The 24,230-nt window shown below is 45.0% G+C and overlaps 2 protein-coding genes across 4 annotated transcripts in view; one reads left to right on the plus strand and one right to left on the minus strand.

The window, feature by feature from the left end:
- Nucleotides 1-817: 817 nt before the first annotated feature.
- Nucleotides 818-10,481, minus strand: DDIAS (DNA damage induced apoptosis suppressor). The gene is made up of 5 exons (XM_040544333.1): nucleotides 10,329-10,481; nucleotides 8,546-8,674; nucleotides 7,400-7,561; nucleotides 5,445-5,562; nucleotides 818-3,577 (listed from the first exon to the last, which is right to left on the minus strand). The coding sequence occupies exons 2-5, from the start codon at nucleotides 8,656-8,658 to the stop codon at nucleotides 1,043-1,045; spliced, it is 2,928 nt and encodes a 975-aa protein (XP_040400267.1). The 5' UTR covers nucleotides 8,659-8,674; nucleotides 10,329-10,481; the 3' UTR covers nucleotides 818-1,042.
- Nucleotides 10,482-10,883: 402 nt separating this feature from the next.
- The window catches only part of LOC121063678 (prolylcarboxypeptidase), a 30,132-nt gene continuing 16,785 nt past the window's right edge, over nucleotides 10,884-24,230 (plus strand). The window contains exon 1 of one of the 3 annotated variants that reach the window (XM_040544334.1): nucleotides 10,884-11,172. In XM_040544334.1, the coding sequence (XP_040400268.1) occupies nucleotides 11,026-11,172 (147 nt within the window). In that variant the 5' untranslated portion in view covers nucleotides 10,884-11,025. Of the gene's footprint in view, nucleotides 11,173-12,483; nucleotides 12,597-13,589; nucleotides 13,609-24,230 lie in introns of those variants that run through there. The other 2 variants (XM_040544335.1, XM_040544336.1) reach the window with 2 other exon arrangements.

A 24,230-nucleotide genomic window follows, 5' to 3' on the forward strand; every position in this document is an offset into this window, starting at 1 on the left:
CTGCACTCTGTCCTCGTGGTTTAGGCTGGCGTCACTGGCACAGCACTTAACAAGCGACCCCACTCACAGGTACGATGTTCGTCATGCCTTCAGTCATCTCATCTAATTACCTTTAATTCTGCCCCCTTTTTTTTTTTTCCCCATCAATAACTGGATGTTTATTTTCTTCCATTTACGTTTAGGACCCAGGGACTACAGAGATCTGGGCTTCGGCATTTAAGACCCTACCCAGCCCAGCCTCTTGCACTGCCACCTACTGTTGCAGCAGCCTCAAACAGCAGGAAGAAATTCTGGGCTGTGCTCGAATATCTTGGACAGCAAGGAGAAAAAATGGTTTGCTGCCTAGGGTCTTTCAGTTATATCCAGAACTAGGCTTCAGGCTCTCTTACTATTGGACGAATCTGAACCTGTGCCTCAATTTCCTGAACTGTAAGGAGGCGGGAAAGGACACGGAGGGACAGGGACAACAACAACAGAAAGAAAACCACCACCACCAGCTATGGAAGAACTTTTTTGTAGTCTATTTACCTATAGACTCGCTGCGTAGTCATGAGAAACTGTTCTCTTCTCACAGCCTGCAGAAATGCTGCAGTCTCAGCACACCTGTGCTCTTGGGGCACAGCTCACCGATATCCTGCTCGACTGCAGAAGCAGCGTGTTCGATCTCAGATCGATCCCCAGAGTCATCCAGTAAGAACCTGGAAGGGACACAGACTCCAGGGGCTCTTCTTGTGAGGAAGAGACAATAGTGAACCATAAAATACTTCACCTATTTGTACTTGAAAAAGTGAGATTATTAAACGCTCACACACTTACGTGTTTATTGCATGTTTTAATTTACAGTAAGATAAAGTAACAGCAGAATTCTCTCTTCCCCATCTCTATTGTACAAAGCTCTGCAAACAAGCAGATAATCTTAGGAAGACATACGCCAAAAAGTATATAAAAATTGTTTTTAAACAGCTCTTTTCTTCACGAGTCATTCTAAAAAAAAGTCTTAAAAATAATTTAAAATAACACAGCATAAAATAATCATTTTTTACTATTCTGGCTTATGGAAAAAGGGGCTCTGTGCTTGGAAGAACAACTCAGGAGACCAGCCTGTTGCCCCTTCCAATATAACCCCTGAATAATTTGCATGTGAGAGGTGATTCTTTCCTTCTGAAGAGGAACAAGTTTCCAGGACTGAATCATTTAAAAACAAGGCCTTGGTGATACCTGCAGACACAGGAGTTGCTAGAATCCCAGCTGTGTTCCCAGAGTTTAACCCCTCACTTCTGAAGCATGCATCTTTTTCACTGTTCTCTTTGCTTCCAGAAATCGTGTTCCTGTCCACGTGCTCAGAGGTCACTTGCGAGTCAGTAGCCCAGCTAGCCATTTTTAAGCCTAAAGATGCAGTAAGTTTCTGTCTTTTGATTGCGGATGGAGGGATCCACTCCTCAAAGTCAGCAGGCAACTGGTTGTTCTGGAACAGCTGTGAAACTGAGCTATTACTTTCTTTCTCTTCCCTGTTACTCAGCTTTTCACGTTTCACTAACCTGCCAGTAAGCTGCTGTAACTGAGTGTTTTGAAAGGAAGCCCTAGATCGCTTGCATTTGGAACAGATTTTAGCAGGATTTTTAGGGGTGAATATAGTGACAAAAGAGCTTTGTTCCCCCAAAGGCCACAGTTTTTGGATAGGTTTTGCCACAGGAGTTGACTCTGAATAAGGAACAAAGCCTTGAGCACTAACTGAATTGCATTCTGAATCATAAAAGGGGTAAGCTACTGGTGTACTGTGTTTACGAAAAGCAAGAGGGGACCTATGTAAGGAAGGGGTCTGTTTTAAACTGTTACAGGGAACATCCACAGGAAAAAGCCCCAGTTCAGGAGTTGTGACCTTTCCTGTCAAAGTATCTTCCTGTATCAGAGAGTTACATGACTTATTTAAGAACTCTACAGTTTTTGCTACCTCACTTGTATCAAAGAGATCAGCAGAAGCATTGTAGCTGCCTTCAGAGCAGCTACTGTTCCATATCATCTCTCTCTTATTTATGCTTTTGAAAGTATTTTCTTGCAGTTCTGTCAATGTTTTTAATTCTCTTTCATACATCCTCCCTGTGTTGTTGGGAATTGCTGGATCAGAGCCCCACGTCCCTGTGAATATAAAATCTTTTTTTTGGTTTGCTACATAAGAATTTTCTTTATTTCCACTACCAGCTAAACAGCTATCACGCGCAGACTGCACACAGGTAGCTCTCTTGCTCCTTTGTAAACAGAAGGTTTCACGTTCAGCAGCACGCTGCGGATTGATAAAAGGACAAGCTGACTTTGAAACTTCAGTATTTGCTTCTTTGGGCTGTCTGTTTCTTTTGGAAGCAGAATACTCTGATGTAACTGGTAAGGACTGTGATGGAGTAAGTAGATGAGGGTTCGGTATAACGCAAGATGCTCCACGTTCCTTGTCAGCTGAAGATAAAATGCTACAGAAGGACTCATGTTGTGACACCTCATCACTCACAGGATTTGAATTTGATTGATGCCAAGCAAATGATATGCTCTCCCAACTATCTTTCCCTGCTGGTTGCAAGAACCTCCCCGATATGCTCTCTTCAGGTAAACCACCACCTCCTGGGGCTTGCCTGGGATACGATTTGTTAAGATCTACACTCAACTTGCTGCTTTCAAGGGCGGTATGTTGGCCTGCATCAAGACGGGGTGACGTTACAAAACTCTCGCTTTCTATTCTGGCTAAAAATTCCTTTAGGCTTTCTGAGAACGGGAGCTCCTCCCAAAGCATGGAGTCTGTCTGAGACACTCCAGTTACATGATTAGAAGTTGAGGTACGTCTGTCGTAAAAAAGGGAGCTTGGGGATTTTTCTTTGTAAGAATCGTTTCCAATATTAGTCTTTGGGTGAACGCTTTTTACCCCAAACTCTGAGGGATTTTTTAACAACCTGGAACTGTCTGGAAGTGAACACTTCGTCTCTGAAGAGCAAATTCTCTCTAATTTATCAGTCGCAGAGATTCTGTCAGTCTGACTAGGCTGTGAATTTAATTCATCCTCCTCCTCTTTATTCTCTTCCCTCACTGAAGAGCTGCAAAACTGTGACTCCCAAAGAGTTTGATTGTTAAGGCTTACACTGCACGATTCCGCAGAGACAGGCCTCCCCTCTTCTTCATGCTGTTCACTCACCAGCTTTCCCACTTCCAGAGTGGGAAAGTCTTCCGCTGTTACCCAAGCAACAGATGAAGTCAGGCTGAAGGACTGCTGCCAGCACCCTAAAAAACTTTCTCTGCCACTAGACTGAACAAAACAGGAGCTTCTGTTCCAGCTAGACAAGCTGCTGAGCTCGCTGACAGGTTCACCTATTGGAGGTGACAATGAATCAGGTAAGTGGGAGCTGTTATTATGGTTCCCGAATTTCCTGGACTGCAGGAGCCGGTGAAAGTAGCTGATAACAGTAAAGCCAGTAACAGCAGCATTTGGCAGGAAGATCTGGCAAGCTGTAAGGGTTTTTGTACCTCTGTTAATTCTGGAACAGTTTTGCAAGATGCTGCTGGCAAAAGAACACCCTCCATCCTCACTTGCACAACCCTGAGGGGGGAAAGGAAAAATTAGTATAATGCTTTGGTTTAAGACAGAAAAAAAAAACAATTAAGGCACGCCTTTTAAGTCAGGCTTAAATTTAGGTATCTCTTTTAGGTCAGAACCTGCAGCAAAGAGAGGACAAAGCAGGCTGTCACACAAAGCAGCACTCCCTGGGAAATAAGAACTGGCAAGGGCTATAAAGGGCATCACAGCGAGAGGCACTTGGCTTGCTGCAATTATGCAGAGTTTTGGAGCTGGAAAAACAACCAAGAATTCTAAGAAAGAACTTCACAGAAATTTTCTTCCTCCCATTAGGGCACTGGGTGCTCCACGGCTTCCTCCAGTACAGTTCCGTGCAACTGGCGAGCTGCCTAATGGCAGTGCTTTTCTTTTGTCTAGGAGGCACTGGGCAGTACTTGAAGCGAAGCACTCTGGTACCAGATACCTGAGTTGGCAGCTGAGCTACCAAAGCCAGCATGTTATTTTCTATGCGATACCTCCATGAAATGGAAATAATTTACAACCTTTATCTTCTCAGATATATTTAGAGAGTAGTATTTCAAAGGAGTTTCAGCTGCAATTCCTTGTAACACCTGCTCCACTCTCCAAAGAAACAGCAGGTATAAAGTGATATTAAAAGCAGAGGGAGGATCTAATGTTTTGAGAAGCGGATAAACCTTCTTTTATCTCCCCCTGAAGGTCTGACAGCGCCAGAGAAGACAAAAGCATATATAGCTGTCTTCAAATTCATCCACCCTTCTATTCCCTGAGTCCATGCAGGGTGCAAAGATTGAAATTGAAGACTGTTAGCCAAGGACAATGCCTTTCTAGGTAAATTTTAAAATATATATGTATGTTTATACATCTCTCTCTGTATTTTTTTTAAAAAAGTACGTTGTGTTGATTCTAAATTTTATCTGGGAGAGTGCAACTGTATGCATAGCTGAACAAAATGATATAGAAACGTCTGGAGCCACAGGCTGAGCAAACGGTCTTTGCATACGTGTTCAGGCATTGTGTGTGCATAAGCAGCAACAAGGCTGTTGATATACAGAAGGATTACTCATATTTGTAAAGGTATTAAACCTAGAGAGCTGGTGAATGGTTCTAGCTAAATAAAGTCAATCCACAAGGTTCTCCAATTTCCATTGCTTACGACACAACACAAGGAAAATCTCAGCTCAGATACAAGTTCTGTGGTACCTGTGGGTGAGGAAAAACACCTGAGCCAGGTAAGATTTAGTCCACAGACTTTAAAATATGAAAGACCCTCAAAAGCACCATTTTAAGAGAACTTAAAAGACAGTTCCCGTGGAAATATTACAAACAGCTAATATTTCAGAGCCTGTTAAGCACACAGGCAAACCACAGATGCATATGTTGAACAGCTGTACTTTATCACCATTTTTAAACACTCTTAAATCCAGAAATGTCAAAATGCTGCAAGGGGATGTGTGCATCTCCCTACATTTCAGAAACCAGAAGACTATGCAGCATGGGAAAGGTAAGGCAAGGCTTGCAAAGGCAGTCTGTTTCATGCTTGAACTGTATAGGCTTTTTTTTTTTTTTTAATACAGATTCCAAGCTGTTACTGACATCCACAGGAGCTGGCATTGCTCAGCCTCTCTGAAAAGCAGCCCTGACAAGCTGTCAAGCTGACTAGTGCCATTCAAGATGGCTTTTGAATGTGACTCATTTAAAATAACACAGAAGTCTGAGGAAGAGGAGCAGAATCATTCCCATATTCTAGCCCTAAATTTTATCCTCAGGATACTGACATTCTGAAAAAATGTCTTGATAAGTCTATGCCCCCAGCTGGCTACAAGCTAATGAAAAAACTCATTATAAGAGTGTAATATGGATTAAAAATTACCTTCACTCCAAATATAAATCTTTTTCCAATGAAACAGGTTTCAACTGCTTCAACTAACACTCCCGGAGATGCATCTCTGTTTGTTTCTCCTGACAGCTGATTAAAGTCTTCAATACACCTTGAGTAAAAACATACAGAAATAATGCATCGACGCAGGAAGATTTACATAGCAGTTCAGCTGTAGTGTAGGTAGATGATACTGTGGCAGCTTAAATTAAACAGAATGAAGAATTAAGAGAAGATACTGTGGTAGCTTAAACTAAACAGAATGAACACAGGAAACTGTGAACCTATAAACTGAATTGTTTCGTTCACTCAATTTGTTACAGTGAAATAAGAGCAAACAATACTTTGTATAGGTTTAATATACACCCAACATTTGGGTGTTCCTTGCGCGGCTCCAATTTTTGGATCAGCACAATGATTTACATGTTATAATGCTGCCATATACGCTGCTGTTAGTTACACATCCTTTCTGCCTGCATCTTTACAGCGACGGCAGCATCCATATTAAGCCATGCAAATAGTTTTGCTTTTCACAGTTCACAGTAGTACAGTGCTCTAGTGTAGAATGACTCCCATAAGAGCATTTTTAATGCTGTTAATATGGGATTTAAAAAGAGTTGTCTTTGACCCGATGATAACACGAATCAGTGGAAAATAAAAACAGAGAGAAAGAAAAAGGGAACATATCTGAATATCTTATCATAGCAGTTTGACATATCAGAAAGTCTGAAGCTTTTTATGTGGGTGGTCAGGCTCTAAGGACTAACAGCCTTTCTTAGAAATCCCTCAATGCTAAAGGAAAACCTGGTCCCATTAAAAAAAAGCTGTAAGACGCACGCTTTTTTCTTAATCCTAACTGTAAGAACAACCAAACGACAACAACAGAAAAACAACTAAAAATCCCCCCGCCCCCCAAACCAAACAACCCAGCCAAATTAAAAATATGACAAAAAAACCCAACCCAACCAACCAAAAAAACCCAACCCAAACACCAAAACCAACCAACCAACCAAAAAAAACACCACAAACCTGACAGGCTCTTTTTACCTTAAGACTTATTCTCAAATCTTGAGGGAAAATTATGTTTACATCTTTGGAAAAGTCAACTTACTTCATAATTTGCCATTAGATGAAGAAAATCACATCATCTCAAATTTAGGTGGAAGGATCCACCCAAGGGCCCAACTAAACAGTGAAACTCACTTAGCAGCTGGTACTCGTCTTAGAACGGAAATCACAGAAATCACAGAATGGCTTGGGCTGGAAGGGACCTTGAAGATCATCCAGTCCCAGCCCCCTGCCATGGGCAGGGACACCTCCCACCACACCAGGTTGCCCAAAGCCCCATCCAGCCTGGCCCTGAGCACCTCCAGGGATGGGGCATCCACAGCTTCTCTGGGCAGCCTCTGACAGTGCCTCACCACCCTCTGAGGGAAGAATTTCCTCCTTGTATCTAATCTAAACCTACCCTCTTGTAATTTAAAGCCACTCCCCCTTGTCCTATCACCACACCCCCTGACAAAGAGTCCCTCCCCAGCCTTCCTGTAGCCCCCTTTAGGTACTGGCAGGCTGCTGTGAGGTCTCCCTGGGGCCTTCTCCTCTCCAGGCTGAACAACCCCAACTCCCTCAGCCTGTCTTCACAGGAGAGGTGCTCCAGCCCTCTGATCATCCTTGTGGCTTCCTCTGGACTCGCTCTAATACATCTTCAACGGAAAAGCGGAGGATCTCTTACATAAGAGTAATACATATCAAAATTTCAAGATTTCAGGAAGAAAACAAACTTGACCATTTTCTCAAGGTGACGGGTACTAGGGAAATGCTGGAAGGGAACATTTTAACAGCTTTTTTCCCATTTGTCTCCCCACCATCCAAGCCCATCTCATTTTTTCTTTCTTTTGAGGTTGAAGAAAAAGCAGCAGTTATACAGGCAGACGCAATCCGTTCCTTACCTTTGCAGATTTCCTGCAGTGACACCGAAGAATGGATCTAAGCAACTTCCAAACACACTAATGTCAAACAAATCATTTGTGTCAGCAATCTTCAGGGACAATCTGTATCTGTACCCTACGTCTTTGGCTTCACCTGTGCAGCCACACTTCAGACAGTTAAATCTGAGAAGGGACAGTAAAAGAATAAAAAACAAGTTGAACACATGAACTTCACTGCCGAGCTAAGATCTGATCTGCAGTTTAAATGCCACTAGAATAATGCATCAAATATTCCATTGCAAATTATAAGATTGTTTCTTAGTCTTTAGCCCTAGAGGCATTAATATTAACGTAAGCTCAGCAAGGGGCCTGTATCACTACTGAATCCCTCTGGCTTCTTTGGTAGATCGATTAAATGCTAGTCTGTTGTCAAGCTGCAGAGATACAGTGGGCTTTGAATGACCTTTGGGGGATTCTGAATTCCTTGGCACCTCTGTCTGTTTGTGTTTTGCTGTCTACTGGGATATTTCTTTCTGGAACTTTAGTATAAAACCTAGATTTAAAAAAACCATCAGGAAATAGCGCTGTTACATCTTTGACTTCAGCATGCGAAACAACAGATATCCTTCCTTTGCAAAGCCAGCTCCTTCCATTTTGTGCTGATACTCATTGATTTGTTGTTCTTTTATGTGTCACAAGTTGGACGTTAACAGTGGGAAGAAAAAAAGGAAAGCTCATCTCTACCTGGACACACAGCAAGTGGAAGAATCATAATGGATTACATCGTGCATTGAACACACAGAATAAGAAGAAATAAAGAAAATAAATGGTTTGATTTGCAGGGGCTTTTAACTAACGCTTTCTAACTTCAGAACAGCACCAAAGAATTGAAGTGCAAGGGATGCAGTTGGAAGATATTAACACACATCTGCATTCTCCTGAACTATCCTTTGACTTCACGTGGCACAATATAACTCTTGATTCTTAGTGATCTTCAAACTGCTACAGAACTTTAAAGAAATCCAAATGGCCCTAATTTCAGATATTTATGTAAGTTATCATTTCTTTCTCCGATTAGTCAGCGGTAACTTCGTGCTCAGCTCTCAGATACCTGCAAGGCCTCTGACAGTGAACAGCCAGCGGGATGGAACAGCTTACAGCACGTACCTCTTGGGGTTCAGCACCAGCCTAGAAAAGCAGCTCTGACAAGCAGGATAAATGAAGCAGGAGTTCTGGACAGAAACTACAGAGGCAGCCAAGAGTCCTCTCGTTTTGTTCATGTACTCACAGAATCACCTGAAACAGGAAAGTCAAAATGTTTAATGAATTTTGGTTTTATGAAATGTTAATCAGAGAGAGTTCCAACGTTAGCTACCAAAACGTTCTCTACAGCTGATGTAAACAAGGCTTTATAAATCCTTCTTTGAAAAAGCACATTTATTACAGTAATAGTTAATTATAAATCTCCTTTCAACGTATACTGCAGAACAAACCCAGAATAGGAAGTGAATTCCACTTCTTCACCCCATAACTCCCTCAGGGAAGTAGACGGCTAAGGAGATAAAGGAGACTTGGATATGGCTTTTATATGTTAAAAGCTGTTTTATAATCAACGCTGACATTTTGTTCATACTTTGCTACAAAACAGTTCGAGTCTCGGCCAAACCCTTGGCCCTTAGGGGCACTGTTATCAGCATTCTGGTAAAAACGAGAACTGTAACACGCGTACTAGAAAAACGTGAGTGACTGAAGTCACTACTCTGAGTAGTTCAGAGGAAAACCAAAATCAGATAAACAAATATTCCCTACGGCAAAAAGGCCTGGAAAAAAAAAAAAAAAAGAGAGAGAGACAATAAAAGGCAAAAGCTTTACTGGACGGCCAACCAAAATGAAAAATTTCTCTTCAGAACATACATGAGCAGGGATTCATTTGACATTAAGTGGTGCCCACCTTCAATTTGTGCTAAACTAGAACTCTTTTGTTTTACTTGCAGTACAAGACACCACCACGCAGTATGAATAAAACACAGCAATGTATAAAAAAGAACTCATAAAAGTGCCCCCAAAGATGGGCTTAGAGCAATCAGCAGGTGCTCCACGTTCCACTTGCTTTTCAACTCACAACTATCTAAACAAAGCATACTGTCACCTATCTGAACTTTTTAATGAAGACATCCCTGAAAACATGGCAAATATTTTTAAGTATTCTATTGAAAACTGGGAGTTAAAGCATAGAAGAATTTGCATTTTTCCACAGGTTATGTTAAGAGACCCTTTTAGAGCAAGGGGCTCAATCCCAGTAACGCCTTCTATGGCAGAAATAACATCTGCCAGCTGGTCAGAAGCAAACACAGCCCAAACGCAGAAGATCTGCTGGCTTTCAAACTGTGAGAAAAATCTCAATAATTTTCTCCAGACAGGACCTTCTGTGAAGCTATTTTATTCACGATTGCAATGGCGGGCGTCCTGTCAATTAGGAGTGCATTTTAGTAAACAAATCGTAGCCTTTTATTCCCTATTACCCAACACCTGATCACCTCCCCTATTTCCTCATTGGCTGACTACTACGGGTTCACAAGCTACTCGACGCTCCGCTATACCATATATGCACAATTTTTTGATCAACCCTTTAATTTCTCCTTTTTCCTTTTTTTTTTTTCCCTGTGTTTTGAGAACTTGTGATCTTTGTTTTACCGTTCTCACACTGCCCATCCTGTTTTCGTCAAGCTTCTACCTTATTTTGGAACAGCGAGGCCTTCTACTGTCCACTTATCTACTTAGCATTTCTCCTTATTACGACTACACAGCTACCTTGGAATACGGAAGGTGAGTTCTCTACCGCAAAAACACAACTTAGTTTCTCACGAAACCGAACCCAGCGACCCCAACGAAGGCGCTGAGCCCCGAGGCACCGCCCGGACCCCCAGCCCCTTCCCCTGCCGCTCCTCACCGACGCTTTCCACGGGCGCCCGCCGCCCTCTGGCGGCTCCCAGGGCTCGCGCCGCGGCTTTTACCCCAGCGCGGCCGCCGCCTCCCGCTCCCCGAGGACGCCGAGGGCCAGAGGGAGCCGCGGGGCTCCCCACGCCCCGCCGCGGGGGCCCCGTCCCCGTCCCCGTCCCCGTCCCCGTCCCCGTCCCCGTCCCCGTCCCCGTCCCCGTCCCCGTCCCCGTCCCGGCCTCCTCAGCGCCTGGCGCGGCGCCATGACGGCGCGGCCCCCGAGGAGAAGGCGGAAGTACGGGTGGTTGCCAGGGGCCGTTGCTAAGGGCGGGGACGAGGAGGCGCTCAGCCAATGGCGACGCAGCGCGGCGGTAGGGCCTCCCCCAGCTCCACCCAATGAGATGCGAGGGTGCCTGCCCCCTTTGCCCGCGAGCCCCTCCCACTTCACGCCCGCCACCTCGGCCGGCCAACCGCGAGAGGGCGCGCGCGTCGTCCCCTCTCGGCGCAACCAATCGCAACCCTCTAAACCCTCAGCGCCCGCCCACCCAAGCGAAAACCCCTCCCCTTCCGGTACCGTCCCTCAGAGCGCCCCGCGGGGGGCGTAGGTGCGGCCACGCCCCTTCGCCGGCTCCTGCCGGCACCGGCCGGGGAGGGGGCGGTGGGGCCGCCATAAAGCGGCCGGGCGGCGGGCAGCGCCCTAAGGCCTTGCCATGCCGCGGCTCCTCCTTCTCCTCCTCCTCCTGCTGCTGCTTCTCCTTCTCGGCGAGGTCGGTGCCTTACTGGCGCCCCGCCGCCGCCGGGGAGCCCCGCCGCCGCCACCTCCCGCCCCTTACCTGACACGTTACCTCTCGCAGCAGGTAGGAGCTGTGGGTTTTGCAATAAAACATCCCTTCCCTCCGTGTCTGGATGCTGGGCTGGCTGAGGGGAAGCTTGGCAGGGCTCAGTGGAGAGCTGGGTCCTCAGGCGGGTCGCTTCTGTGGGGATTGAGGGGTGTTTGCTGCTTTTCGGTGCCTAACTTAGCTAATTAGCGTGTTTTTGTAGCTTTCTGGGTGCTGCGGTGCTGAATTCTTCAGGTAAAGTTTTTGTTGCGTGTTCCTGCTGTAGGTGAAGCAGCTGGCTGCAGCCACAAGGCGCCTGCTCTGCTATGGCTTGGTCAGCTGCACCCCCAACGATATCTGCGTGCACCCCCTGGATGATTCCAATTTCTCTTAAATGGGAATCAGATTCTTGTTACTAACCCCAGCTTTATTTTGCTGGTGGTTCTAACAGTTCTCAATGTGTTGGTGAAATCCATAGCATGTGCGCAGACGATGATTTTGACTACAAGCGCTGGTGCAGTCCCCTTGCAGAAGCCTCAAAATCCTGCCTTTTTTTTTTTCTTCTAAGTTTTCCGAAAGCAGTCACCGCTTTCTCCTGATGTGTCAGGGAAGGTTTGCATCTCGACCTTTGATATCCCTGACTTTGGAGGGGAGGTAACGGTTCCTCTTGCTTGGAGGTGTAGTGAGAGGAGAGGACACTTCTGGCACTGTCTGGCTCTGGTTGGAGGCAGCGTGTAGCCTGGCTCTGAACCTCATGCCCCGCTCTAAGCAGAAGAGCTGTGGGAGGGAGCTGTTTAATGTACAGGCATCTTGGGTGGTGGCGTGTGGATTGAACACCTCAGTGTTGAAGAAGGTGAACTCAGGATGGGAAGATAAAAAAAGGGAGGGGTATGCTTTCAGAGAGAACAGAGGTGAAAAAAACAGGCAAGCTGTGTAAGATTATCCTAAATTAGCTACAAGATAATTTTAGAGTCAAAGTCCTCTTTGTTAGAGTTGAGGGGCCGGTGCAGAGCCGTTAAGGGAAATCCATGCACCGAGATTATACTGCTGTGGTCTGTTTCTGCTTGTGAGTGGTCGTCTTCTAGGGGTTTGCCTGCAAAACCTGTGGAATTCCGGAGTGTTGAGAGCATCTCCACCCAATGAATGCTTTCAAGTCACTCAGGAAGCGATTGGAGGCTTGGGTCCCTCCATTAGCTCTTCGTTAGCCCTTAAGCTCATACTGCAGATGCCTTCGGCAGTGCGTGGCCGGTGTTGGCCAGGATATCAGCCCTGTGGGGTATCTCGCTGTGTGACACCCAGTTGTAGCACGCCGGCTGTTACACATTGCTGCCATCGTATCAGTGGTAGTCATCCCGTGGTCTGAACCGCCCTCTGTCATCACGTTCACACCTCCGTCCTCATCCCCTTTTGGAGTTGTCTCCTTTTGGAGCTGCCATGTGCCTGAGATCTGTGGATTTTGGGAGGTAGGTAGATCTTGAGAGGAGGGAAGGAAAAATCCTAGTGACACTGTTGTGAAAGGTGATGCCAGATCTCCCTCCCTTCGACCTCACCCTTCTTTTCTTCCTCCCTTGCCTCAAGTAAATTCATGTTGGCTGTGAGTACCTGCTGTGGCAACTGGATCCTGCTGACAGGCTCAGAAATCCTCACCTTTGCTGCCCAAAGGCTTACAAATATCACAGCACATGGTGGGAGATGTGTGCCTATTCACGTTTTGGGTTTTTGGGTGTATTCCTGTCATCAGATTTGGATGCTGTTGCCTGTCACCTGAAAGATGTAGGGCTAGCATGAAAGGTCTAATCACATGGAGGCGTAAAACTTTTTTTTTATCAGTAGCATGGCATGCAGAGCTAACAGGCAGCTCTCCAGCCTGTATGAAATGTGCGCTGAGCGCAGCTGTCTGGGAATTTGTAATTACATTATGATTCTGTAGTGGAACTTAAATACTGTGATTACCATATTAAATAGGGGTGGTGATACTTTGCCACCTCTGAGGGTTGATGGTGTTTGTTTACGTAAAAGTTGCTTAGGGCTTGAATCGTCAGCTGCTCTTCTTCCATAGCTAAAGTTGCTGTTTTGACTGTAGTTTTTCTGTTATCGGTTTATATAAAATCGCAATATAAAAATGTTTTTACAATATGGCGAACTATTATGCTGTCACAAAGGAAACGTTTACACTTCTGTTAAAAAAGCAAAACTATTTAAATAGTCTTCAAATATTCAATACTTCCATGAAAGACAACTTTGAGAAATCTAAATAGCTTGCATGAATCCCGTTGCCTAGGAAGTTACCTCTTGAGCACTGTGAGCAGTGCATTAACGTTGGACGCTAAAGAACAGAATTGCAGAAGCTGAAAATTCCCTTGTGGAGTTACAATCTCTAAGCAGAGCTGCTTGGCATGGAGGCCTGGAGACCTAGAACGTTGCTCGAGGGTTCAGCGTCAGCATTTACTGACATCTGAGTCTGTGGTGAGCCAGGTACGTGTCTGCTTCCAGAAAAACGGGGGAGAAACAGGGTTGAGAGTAGTTACGTTGAACTTCCTCCTGTTTACCATTTTAAGTGTCTGACACCCCTGCCAGCAGGGCTAAAGTCTAGAACTGGAGAAATAAGTCACACGATGCCTGTGTCAGTGCGACCGGGACCTCAGCTTGCACGTCAGATGCACTGAACTGTTTGTCCTCAGCGTTCTGTATTGTTTTGGCTTGGGGGTGTGACTTTTTTTCCCTCAGTAAGTAAATACTGCCTTTAAGCTCTCTGTCTCCAATGCATGACTGACGTTACCCTGATCTGAAGGTACCTGATGCTGCCATGGGATGGTACACGGCCCTTATAGGAGAAACTGCCATCACCCACATCTTTACACCAGCAAACCATACCTGTCGCGGGGGAGTTAGTCTCCTTTTTAGCTCTCGTGATAGACTGGTGGGACTTCTGTAGGCAAGACTGTGCTTGCTTCTGCTTTCGTGTCTGGCTCAGACTTGGGGCTTGTGTGCCAAGTCAACCCACGTAAAACTGACCTTTACAGGGAGATGTGTAGGATGTACGGAGCTGCAAGCACGAGACTGCTCTGAATGGCCTCTTTGCAAGCAGCTGTGTCAGTGACCACAATGAAAAATTGACAGAAAGGGCTTTGAGGCACCTGAGGGCTGTCTCCTCTTTACCCAAGTAGAAATAATCCCACAGTGGGGAGTGTCTGGAGTCAGGCAGCTTTTTCTGACCTTCAGGGAGCCTTGTCTTGCATCTGCGTCATTCCTGTCTTCAGTCACTAGTGTTGGGGGAAAAAACAAAACGGCAACAACAAAACTGAGAGTTTGTGTTGCTCTAAATGCAGAACTGCAGGGGATGGTGCTCTAAATGTCCTGATATTTAAAGGCTTCTTGGTGGTAGCCTGCCTTCTCAGAAAACAGAGTGATGTCTCTTCACTCCATGTGATAATTGGTGGTTGTGCAAGACTTAACGTGGCGGGGGGCTCTTCTGCACAATCCCACTTTGTGCGCACATCACTCACTCTGTAAGCAGTTGTGAATTGGTCTAAGAACCAGCGTACCACGTACAAATAAACTTCTGTTGAGCGAGTTCCTGAGACTGGTCCTTCGGTCATCTTTAGATCTAACACATGTCAGTGATGTGGCCATTTCCAGGTGGGTTCTGGTTGCTTTTAATCGCTTTCTAGATGTCATACACATGTCACTATTTCATAGCTTAGCAAACTCGTATGCAAGTCTCTGTGCTCTAAAACTTATCTATGCTTCACGTTGTGTGTATGTAAAAGGAAGCTCCTAAAGCTTCCGAAGTAATGCAATTTGAGCTCTTCTGTCTCTATCATGTTTCTTTAATGCCCTATTTTGTGTTACAGACTGAAGTTTTGAGGCATAGAAAATGAAAGCTCTGGTTGAAGGTGCAAAAAATCAGAAAGCAAATTTAGAAAGTGTGTGAAAACTTGAATGCAAATTTCAAGCAAGAAAATAAAAGCTGAGAAGGACTGCAACAGACTAAAGAACACCTGTCAGAGAAGGAAGAAGACCAGACGCGGTTCTTTCTGTTATATGGGAAGGGCCAATTTAGAGGAAACCTGTGAATCCTAGAATTTTCCTGCTCTAACTGAATATCAATGCTACAGCAAACAAAAAAAAAAGACTTCAGGTAACTGTATGAATGAGCAGTGTAAGGGAAGTGAAGTCAAGAGATTGGATCACCTCTCTGACAGTGCCACCTTGACTTAATCCAAACCAAAGGTACAGTTTTGCATTGAATGTTGCATCTGCTGTACCCGCAGGAAGGAAGCTTACAGTTAAGGAACAAGGTATCTTTTAATCCGGTTTAATGCAGTCTTTAAAGTTTTTTCCACTGTTGTGTGCAAATGAGTGGCACAAAGTGCATGCATACACACAACAACTTGTACAGCACCGGTGTATGTAATGCTGATGGAGTAATTCTTAACTCTAGGCCTCAAATTTCCTTATAAAGCTATTAAAGCGGATTGAAATCAGCAGCTTTAATTGTGGTTAGTAAATTTTTCGGCAGCTTATGGTGACTCAGGGTGGTGTCTCAGAATAGTAACACATGGCAGGAATGGTTAAGAAGGGTTTGTTTTTTCCAGTCTGGCAACACAATGCAAGAGCGTCTTCAACTTCTGGTGAAGGAAAAAACAAAGTGCTTTTTACATAGCCCCTTGGTACCCATTAGAAGCTGTGTCAGTGGTCAGAGAAGTGATGCTGATGTTTGTCTTTGAGGTGAATTACTTGGCGTATATGTTTTACTCATCAAGGAGTACAAGGGCACTTGGCAGCTCTTACTCTGTGATATCATAGTGTGATTTAAAAGAGGAGCTGTAAGCTATAAACCAGCTCTATAAGCAAAACAATAGCTCTTATTCAGTGGACAGGAAAGCAGGGAAGTACTTGTTAAAGCTCGTCAGTGCATTTTTATTTTTATGCACTACTTATCTGTGGGTCACAATGCAGGCATCAGCTTCTCAAATTAAGCAGGAAACACTTAATTTCCTCACAACTTGCAGTCTCTTCCTTTGAGTGAGCAGTTAATACTGAAGGCTACAAAAAGCATCAATAATCACTGCTCTCTCTGAAAATAAGCACTTTTATCTCTAGCTTTAACCATTAAAAAGCTGCAATAAGAAAGGCTGAAATGCTTCTGTAAAGCTTTTTATTAAAGAAAATCTAAAGAACTAAAGACTAAACAAAACTGCACGTGGCTGAAGTAGTAAGCAGCTGAGAGAAATCCTGTTGAAGTTATTTAACTTGCACCCATTGCCTGAGCTGCCAGCTGTGTTTCTTGCTTTTGGGAGAGAGGGAGATGGAAATGAAGTTCAAAGCAAAATTTACTGCTCATGTGTTCTGCATGGGTGCTTTGAAGAGATCAGGACCATCAAACAGCCAAAGGCGTAGTCAGAGACAGTACAGATAATTTGTAACATGCCAAACTGGTGAGAGACTGGAGGCTGCGCTAGATTAGATTATTTCTTTAAGTCTTCAAAAACTGAAGAAATACCTTAATTTTCTTTACTTCATATGTTCCGGAATACATAGGGTTTTATAGCTAAGGCAGTGAAAGTTGGTGAAAAATTAATGGGAAAACCAGGCTGCAGTCAGTGATCTTCCAATACACTTGCAAAATGATTATTTTTTTTTGTTTTGTAGGCCCTTGAAGTCAGAATTAAGCATGGATGGAAGAATGGGAATGGTATTTCTTTTCAGAACAGTTTGTAGACAATCTTCCTTGCCTGTGGAGTAAGGACTTAATTTTCTTTCGCTAATTTAAATTTTTCAGCACTGACCCCTAGGCTTGGTTCAGCCCTAAAGGACGTGGCAAAGCTGGTACTCGGTGCTGTTACAGTGCTACTGCCACGTGGCATTGGTACTGTAAGTGGTGCTGCACTGTGGTGGTAGCTCTCTAACTGCATACTGTGAGCAAAAAACCTTGCACACTTTCGGGCTGTTGTTTGTATTGTCAGAGTGACTTAACAGATGTTTCCTTTATTCAGTTACTTGGTCACAGTGTAAACCTTACATACAAGCTCGCCCTTGCGTCAGCCTTGCTGACGATGGTTAGGTGAAGATCACCTCATCTAGAGAAGATGATGGTGGAGCAAGATCCAGGAGATCCCTTCAGAGGAGAGGAGGGTGGCCAGCGAAGGGCCAGCCTGCGTGGGATGCAAGTTCGCAGGGAGCTGTGATACCCTGCCATGGCTTCTACCTCTGGCTGCTGATCTGGACTCGCTTGGTGCATCTCCTTTCATTTCTGGTTAATTTATTCCCCTTCTAAAGGGAGTAAATTTGTCTTGCATTTTGAAGCAAAAAAACACAAACAACAAAAACTTTCTAAAAGCATGGACAAAGGAACTGAGAATGTAGGAGGTAGGCTGAGATGGTAGTTTCCATGCAGGAACTTCCCGTCAAGACAACAGGAACAGAAAGTGGTGGGTATTGAACTCTTTGACTTCAGCTGGACTTGGACTGAGGCCAGGCCGAATTAAAGGAAGTGGGTGAAAGCAAAACTAGCATTAACAAAACGTTTGATTTATGCCTCAAACCAGCAGCTTGCTTTTCCTTACTGCCTGACTCCCTGAAAGTGGAGTCTTCCACAAAAGCTGTTCAAAACCACGTGCTGCTCTGGAGATGCTGGCTTTTCTCCACTCTTCCCTGCACGGTGATAAGTGGCTGACCACCTGGAATCACAGAATCGTCTAGGTTGGAAGAGACCTCCAAGATCACCCAGTCCAACCTCTGTCCTAACACTAACAAGTCCTCCACTAAACCATATCACTAAGCTCAACATCTAAACATCTTTTAAAGACCTCCAGGGATGGTGACTGAGCCACTTCCCTGGGCAGCCCATTCCAATGCCTAACAACCCTTTCAGTAAAGAAGTTCTTCCTGATAGCCAACCTAAACCTCCCCTGGCGCAACTTTATCCCTTTCCCCTACAAGTGTATGGTTTTGAATCCCTCAAGTCACAGTTACTGGGGTAAAATGCAGAGTTTCTTCAACTCATAAGCAGAGGCTTCCGTCCTACAAGCTGACGGCAAATTGCTTTTTGCAAGTGTCTCTGTTTCAGGGCCTGTTCTGAATGGGGTAGTTCATAAAAAGATGTTCTTGCCTCTTTTTGAGAAATAAAAATTGAAATAGAAAAATATTTTTCAGCTAAAATCTGAGGGCCTCTGTTTAGAAGGGAAAAACATGGCCTTGCCACGAGAAAAGCATTATCAGCCCAGGTCAGTTGTGGGAGTTAATTGTACTGGTGTGGAGACTTGGTGAGTGTCCATCTGTTTGGTAGAGCTGCTCAGCCACTGGAGCACTTCTGTAACAGCTGGAACAAGAGACCCACGTGTTTGTGCTTGGAAGTAGAGCAATTTGGAGGAAACCTGTTGACCTGCAGAGAGCCAAGGGTGTGAATTCCCTGACTGCAGCTGATCTCCCCATTGGCCCCTCTACCAGTGTGTCGGAGCCCAGCAGGTAGACAGTTCTTCTGTCCAGATGTGTTGCAAGCTTGCCGGAGGAGCAATTGCTTGTGGCATTTTTGCTATTGCACAAGGGCTGTATGACTAACTGTGGCTTTCGTGCTTTGTTTTCCAAAATGCTTCTTCCTCCCCTGTTCAAGATACAGACAGCGGTGACTGAGCGGCACTTTGCTGCCCTGGAAGTCTGGGAGGTAAAACAGTTGCAACTTGAGTTGAACTTTAAAAAAATATTCGGCAATTTAGAAAATACTAGCCCTCTTGGGGGAGGTGTAGAGGTGTTTTAGTTTGACCACATCAAAATAGTCTTGAATTTATTTTTGGAAGGTTTTGTTTAAATGATTAGCAGTATTCAAAGCTGTCGGGTGCTCTCAGCAAAACTGGATATCCAGTGTCTTGTACTGCTTAATCAGGGCCATATTGAGAGGTTGCGTGCAACTTTTTATTTCCCTCTGAAGTCAGTCCTCCGGCTGTGATGGATTTGTAATCGTCTGGCGGGCAGATGGAAAAAAGACAGACCTTTGCCTGTTACGGGTCTGAGAGACCTTTCACCGGAGTAACTTCATTTGTGCTGGTGTTGTGCATCTTAGTGCTGTATGAAATCACGTGCTTTGGGTAATACAGCCCTGACCTGGTTGCTCCCTACTTCTTGCCCCATCCCTTGTCCCGTGGAAGAACTTCTCCAGGATATTGGTGCCTTAACTGGAAGCATCAGTGTGTCACTGCCAGTTAGTTTAAATTCACGTAGCTGACTGATTCTCAGCAGCACAAGTCCCCACTGCTTTGAGAAGAATGGGGTGTGGGTGCTATTGAGAGCACGGTTAAGACTTCAGCAGGAAAGCTGATCCAAGCTGTTCTCATCACATCCTCTCCTTTCTGCTGGAGCTTTGCCACCCTGGAGTCTGGGGCAGAAAATTGTGGGGGGCCTGGGACCTCTCAGAAAAGGGAACAAAGTATGTCCTGACTGACTGCTGGAGGATTTCTCACCCGAGCAGTCCAAGCCTAAGCATGACTGTGGAGTTCTTCTTTACGTGGTTAAGGGGGATCTGGAGTTTGGGTTGTGGTATGATGCTACGAATGGTTTGTGGAAGTCAAAACCAATTTGTTTGTGTTCTCTTCGGTTGCTCTGGTTTCTAACATAAAAATAACCCTTCATCATGTAGCGTTTGGGAACTGGTTATTTCTAACGAGGGCTGACCTGAGTAGCCTGGTGCTTCCCTACAGCATATCCTGTAGCTGTTTAAATGTTCTTTGGTCTGTTTCATCTAAGCACTTCGTCCAAGCTGTGTGACACAGGGCAGGGGGTACAGTTCCTGTCTGAGACTCTGCTTGTCACTTCTTTTTTAATCACCGAAGTGATAAATGAGTGCCAAAAGCAGACTTCCTTAAACAGTTGCAGCCTCCCTAGAGCAGATGACACAGTTCCTGCAGTGTAAAAGAAGCTTCAGCAAAATACACAAATCATGATTACAGTCAAAGGGTAATTTGTTCACAAGGACATAATCACAATGGAGACCCTTCCATTACAAGGATCTTAAGTCTGGATTTGCTTTTGAGGAGTTTCTTGGACTGAGAGCTAACTCTAGCAATGGAAAAATGACAAAGTGGTTTTCTAGACCTTCACTAGTAAAATGGAAGTAGGAACTAGTAGGCAGGAAGCTTGCATATTGTTATGTCTGTCATGTTAAATGTGACAAATGATTGAAATAAAATTAAAGCCATTGACCAAAACCTCTGAATTGCTATGAAACTTCTGAATTATGGGGAATATGAAGGATTACAACGGCATCAAGATTCTGTCTCTGAATTCCAATTTTGTTAGTTTATTTGTAGGACTTTCAAGTTAGAGGGTCAGTGTAGCCTGATGCAAGAAGATGCAGTTCACATCTGCGTGCTCTTCCACCAAGCATCAAACAACTAAGTATTTTGATGGACTGGTGTTAGTCTTTGGTCTCAGCTGTCCATTGCACAAGTATCAGTCTGCTGAGCAAGGAATGCAAAAACTCAGTTGTTGAATACTTTGCAGAACACCTCATTCCATGCATTTAAGGTGAAAAAGATAAGAAAATAAAGCTCGTAGTGTTTAAGTCAATAAGCATGTTGGGAGTTAAGAAGAGAATCTCCCCAGCAGTGAATGAGATGAAGCCTCAAAGGCCGTAATACAGAAAATACGCAACAGGAGGAAGCAAAGCAATAGGAATAATGTTGGGGAGACGTACTTCTTAACTCATGTTTTATTTAGATTCTAGTTCTGCTCCCGTGTCACCGCTGCTACGGAGAGGTAAGTAGTGTGTGAGTACGTATTTCTGGTGGTACTCACGTGCTGCCATGGTTTTTGAGCTTGACTATGTATATGTAACAGCACTTGTAAGAAAATTTGGGGCCTCTTTCAATCTGATGCTCTACAAAGATGGCAAGGCAGTCTGCCCTTGTGAACATCCAACTTAGATGGAGGAAGCAAGGATTAGAAGAGGAAACAAAGCTAATAGGGCCAGCGAACTGGAGAGGAGCCCCACAGCCTGCCAGGAGTAAAGCCGTGAATAGAAACACACCAGTGAAATCCCAGGGAGCCTGGTGCCCATACTGCCGTTCACGCAGGAGGATATCCTCAGACCATCCTGCATCTTCCTGTCCTCAGGAAACAATTCAGACAGGATGAGCACTCAAAACAACTCCATGAACTCTTGGAGGGTGGAGCGTGCCTCTTAATCCTCTGGCTTTTCACCAGTAAAACAACTGACTCAATCTCAAATGGGATAACCAAGCTTGGGAAAAGAAAGCTATGACACAATGTTAAAATGAGGTGTGACACCAAGTTGAGCGGTGCAGTTGTTTCCCCAGAAGGAAGGGATGCCATCCAGAGAGACCTGGACAGGGCCCATGTGAATCTAATGAGGTTCAACAAGTCTAAGCGCAGGGTGCTGCACCTGGGTTCGGCAGTCCCAGACACAAGCACAGACTGGGAGAAGAACTCATTGAGAGCAGCCCTGCAGAGGACTTGGGGGTTCTGGTGGACAAAAAGCTCGACACGAGCCAGCAGTGCGTGCCTGCAGCCCAGAAGGCCGGCTGCATCAACAGAGGGGTGGCCAGCCGGTGGAGGGAGGTGATTGTCCCCTTCTGCTCTGCCCTTGTGAGGCCCCACTTGGAGTGCTGTGTCCAGGTCTGGGACCCCCAGCACAAGAAGGATGTGGGGCTATTAGAGTGGGTCCAGAGGAGGGCCACAAAGATGATCAGAGGGCTGGAGCACCTCTCCTGTGAAGACAGGCTGAGGGAGTTGGGGTTGTTCAGCCTGGAGAGAAGGCCCCAGGGAGACCCTACAGCGGCCTGCCAGTACCTAAAGGGGGCTACAGGAAGGCTGGGGAGGGACTCTTTGTCAGGGGGTGTGGTGATAGGACAAGGGGGAGTGGCTTTAAATTACAAGAGGGTAGGTTTAGATTAGATACAAGGAAGAAATTCTTCCCTCAGAGGGTGCTGAGGCACTGTCAGAGGCTGCCCAGGGAAGCTGTGGATGCCCCATCCCTGGAGGTGCTCAAGGCCAGGCTGGATGGGGCTTTGGGCAACCTGGTGTGGTGGGAGGTGTCCCTGCACATGGCAGGGGGTTGGAACTAGATGGGCTTTAAGGTCCCTTCCAACCCAAAACATTCTGTGACTCTATGAAGGCTTTGATGCTTTCAGTCTTTCCAGAATCTCAAAAACATAAAGCCATCAGTGAGATTTACCACCCTAGATGACATTAAATGCGTTTTGTTAGATGCTACCCTATGAATTAGTCCCTTTCGGAAAAGGCTTTGTGTTGCTGTCCTGTCCCTGTAGTTCTTAATGACCTTAAGGTGCTGCTGAGAAGGAAGTGGGTTTTATTCCACGTGTCCTGTTTTGTTTTTGTCTTTGTACTTCACTTGGTACCATGGGTTCAGAATATTTCCAGGAGAGCATTAAGCAGACAAACAGCTGTACAATAACTGACAAACATCTGCTGTGCCTTTTTTGTCTCCTCCCTGAGGGAGATGCGTATAGCAGGGCAGCTTGTTTTGGGAAGTACATTTAAAATAAAACGACAAAAAAAAATCACATAAAGGAGATAAGTCATCTTTGGGAGGTCAACATAAGCACGTGACACGTGCGTGTACAAGGTAAGGTCAAAACTGTGCCACGTATTTGGAGCGGAAGGCAGAGAGGCAGACACCAGTGCGGAGAGAGCTCTTCATCCTGAGCTGCGCTGTAGAAAGTCTGTGTGCTGAAGGTTGAAAGCTGCTGGCTCAAGGCTTCAGTCTAAAGCTCTCACCAGCCTCTAGGACAAAGCGGGGGGGAAATACAGGGAGATTCCACTCCTTACTCAAACAAGGTTGACAAGGGTTTTTGTATGTGGAACTGAAATGTTGCTGTTGCTTTCTTTGCCTCTGAGATGTAGCTCTCCAAAGTTTTTGCATCCTGCCTAGCTCAGGTGACAAAACCTTGCCTTAAACTTATAACTTCTTGCTTCCACTCCTCCTCCTTTTTCTATTTTAGTCTTTTAACACAACATCTGATTCTGTGCCAGAGATGGTGTTGCATGTACATCGTAGCTTCATTTGTAAGAGGCAGCTGTTGTGTTGTTGCTGAAGGCCATTTTCTTAATTCTAACCAAATCTGCCAGGTAGCATTTACAGAAGCTTAAAATTTTAGGCTGTGTAACTGCTTTGGATAAATCCTGGAGTAGTTTGGAAGGGAGCTCTGAACGCGGCCTGGCCCGGCCCTGCCTCCTGCTCAAATCAGGGCCAATTTGGCTGCTCTGGGCCTTGTAGTTACTGCTGACCTGCTGGCAGCAATCGTAATGATGAAAACTAATTATAAAGAAACTCATATATGATAATGTACCCTAACTAGTGTTACTGTTAACCAGCAATTAAGGTATTGTACTCATGTATTAAACTCTTCTTTTGTTGGTATGGTCTGTTGTATCGAATTGAGTGTGATTGTGAAAGTCAAATTGCTTTTGTCGTACCCGTTCCTTTTGGGCTCAGGAGTAGAAAAGAATTTTTCTGGTTCAACATTTTAATAAAATCTGAAAGGGCAATCAGAGTTACTGTGTGTTGAGGTGCACTTTACACGGAGTTTTCTTTTTTTATATGCTTGCCTTTAAATAAGGCAGGGGGAAGAAGCCACCTGCTGAATGAGACCAGGCAGCTCCCATGTGCGATCCTGCAGCACGCTTTGGCTACACAACAGCTCCATCTGCTGTTTCTGGGCTGCAACTTTCCCTTTGTGCCTGAACTTCCCATTTCACAATTTCATAGTGGTTCTTGTGCTTCTTCTCTCCAACTTCATACATCTTCAGACAGCCCTTACTCTTGGGAGGAGGCGCTGCTTGGGATGTTCTGGAGTTGCATTTGCAGTTCTGGATTCTTCTGAGTTCTTTAAATTTCTTGGCAATAACTGGTAGCTGTGACTTCCGTTTGCTTCACAAACATGAGGTTTTCTTTGCTATTCATGTTGTGTCTTACTCTTGCAAAGACAAGTTCTTACAAGGTAAGAAGCCCCATCATCTAGCAGTAGGAGTTTGCTGTTCAGTTGAGTAATAGGTACTTGTGATTTTTGCGAAGAAGTCTGGACTTGTCTGTGCTGTCTGGGGTTTGGCATATTTCTGTG

Source organism: Cygnus olor, chromosome 1, assembly GCF_009769625.2.
Source record: "Cygnus olor isolate bCygOlo1 chromosome 1, bCygOlo1.pri.v2, whole genome shotgun sequence".
In the NCBI taxonomy this organism is placed as follows: Eukaryota; Metazoa; Chordata; class Aves; order Anseriformes; family Anatidae; genus Cygnus; species Cygnus olor.

Coding starts and splice junctions, on each gene's coding strand:
- DDIAS (XM_040544333.1), bottom strand. CDS start 8,658: ATGAACAAAACGAGAGGACTCTTGGCTGCCTCTGTAGTTTCTGTCCAG. Junction 7,562..8,545: donor CTGGTGCTGAACCCCAAGAG/GTACGTGCTGTA, acceptor GTCCCTTCTCAG/ATTTAACTGTCTGAAGTGTG. Junction 3,578..5,444: donor GATTTATATTTGGAGTGAAG/GTAATTTTTAAT, acceptor TTCCCCCCTCAG/GGTTGTGCAAGTGAGGATGG.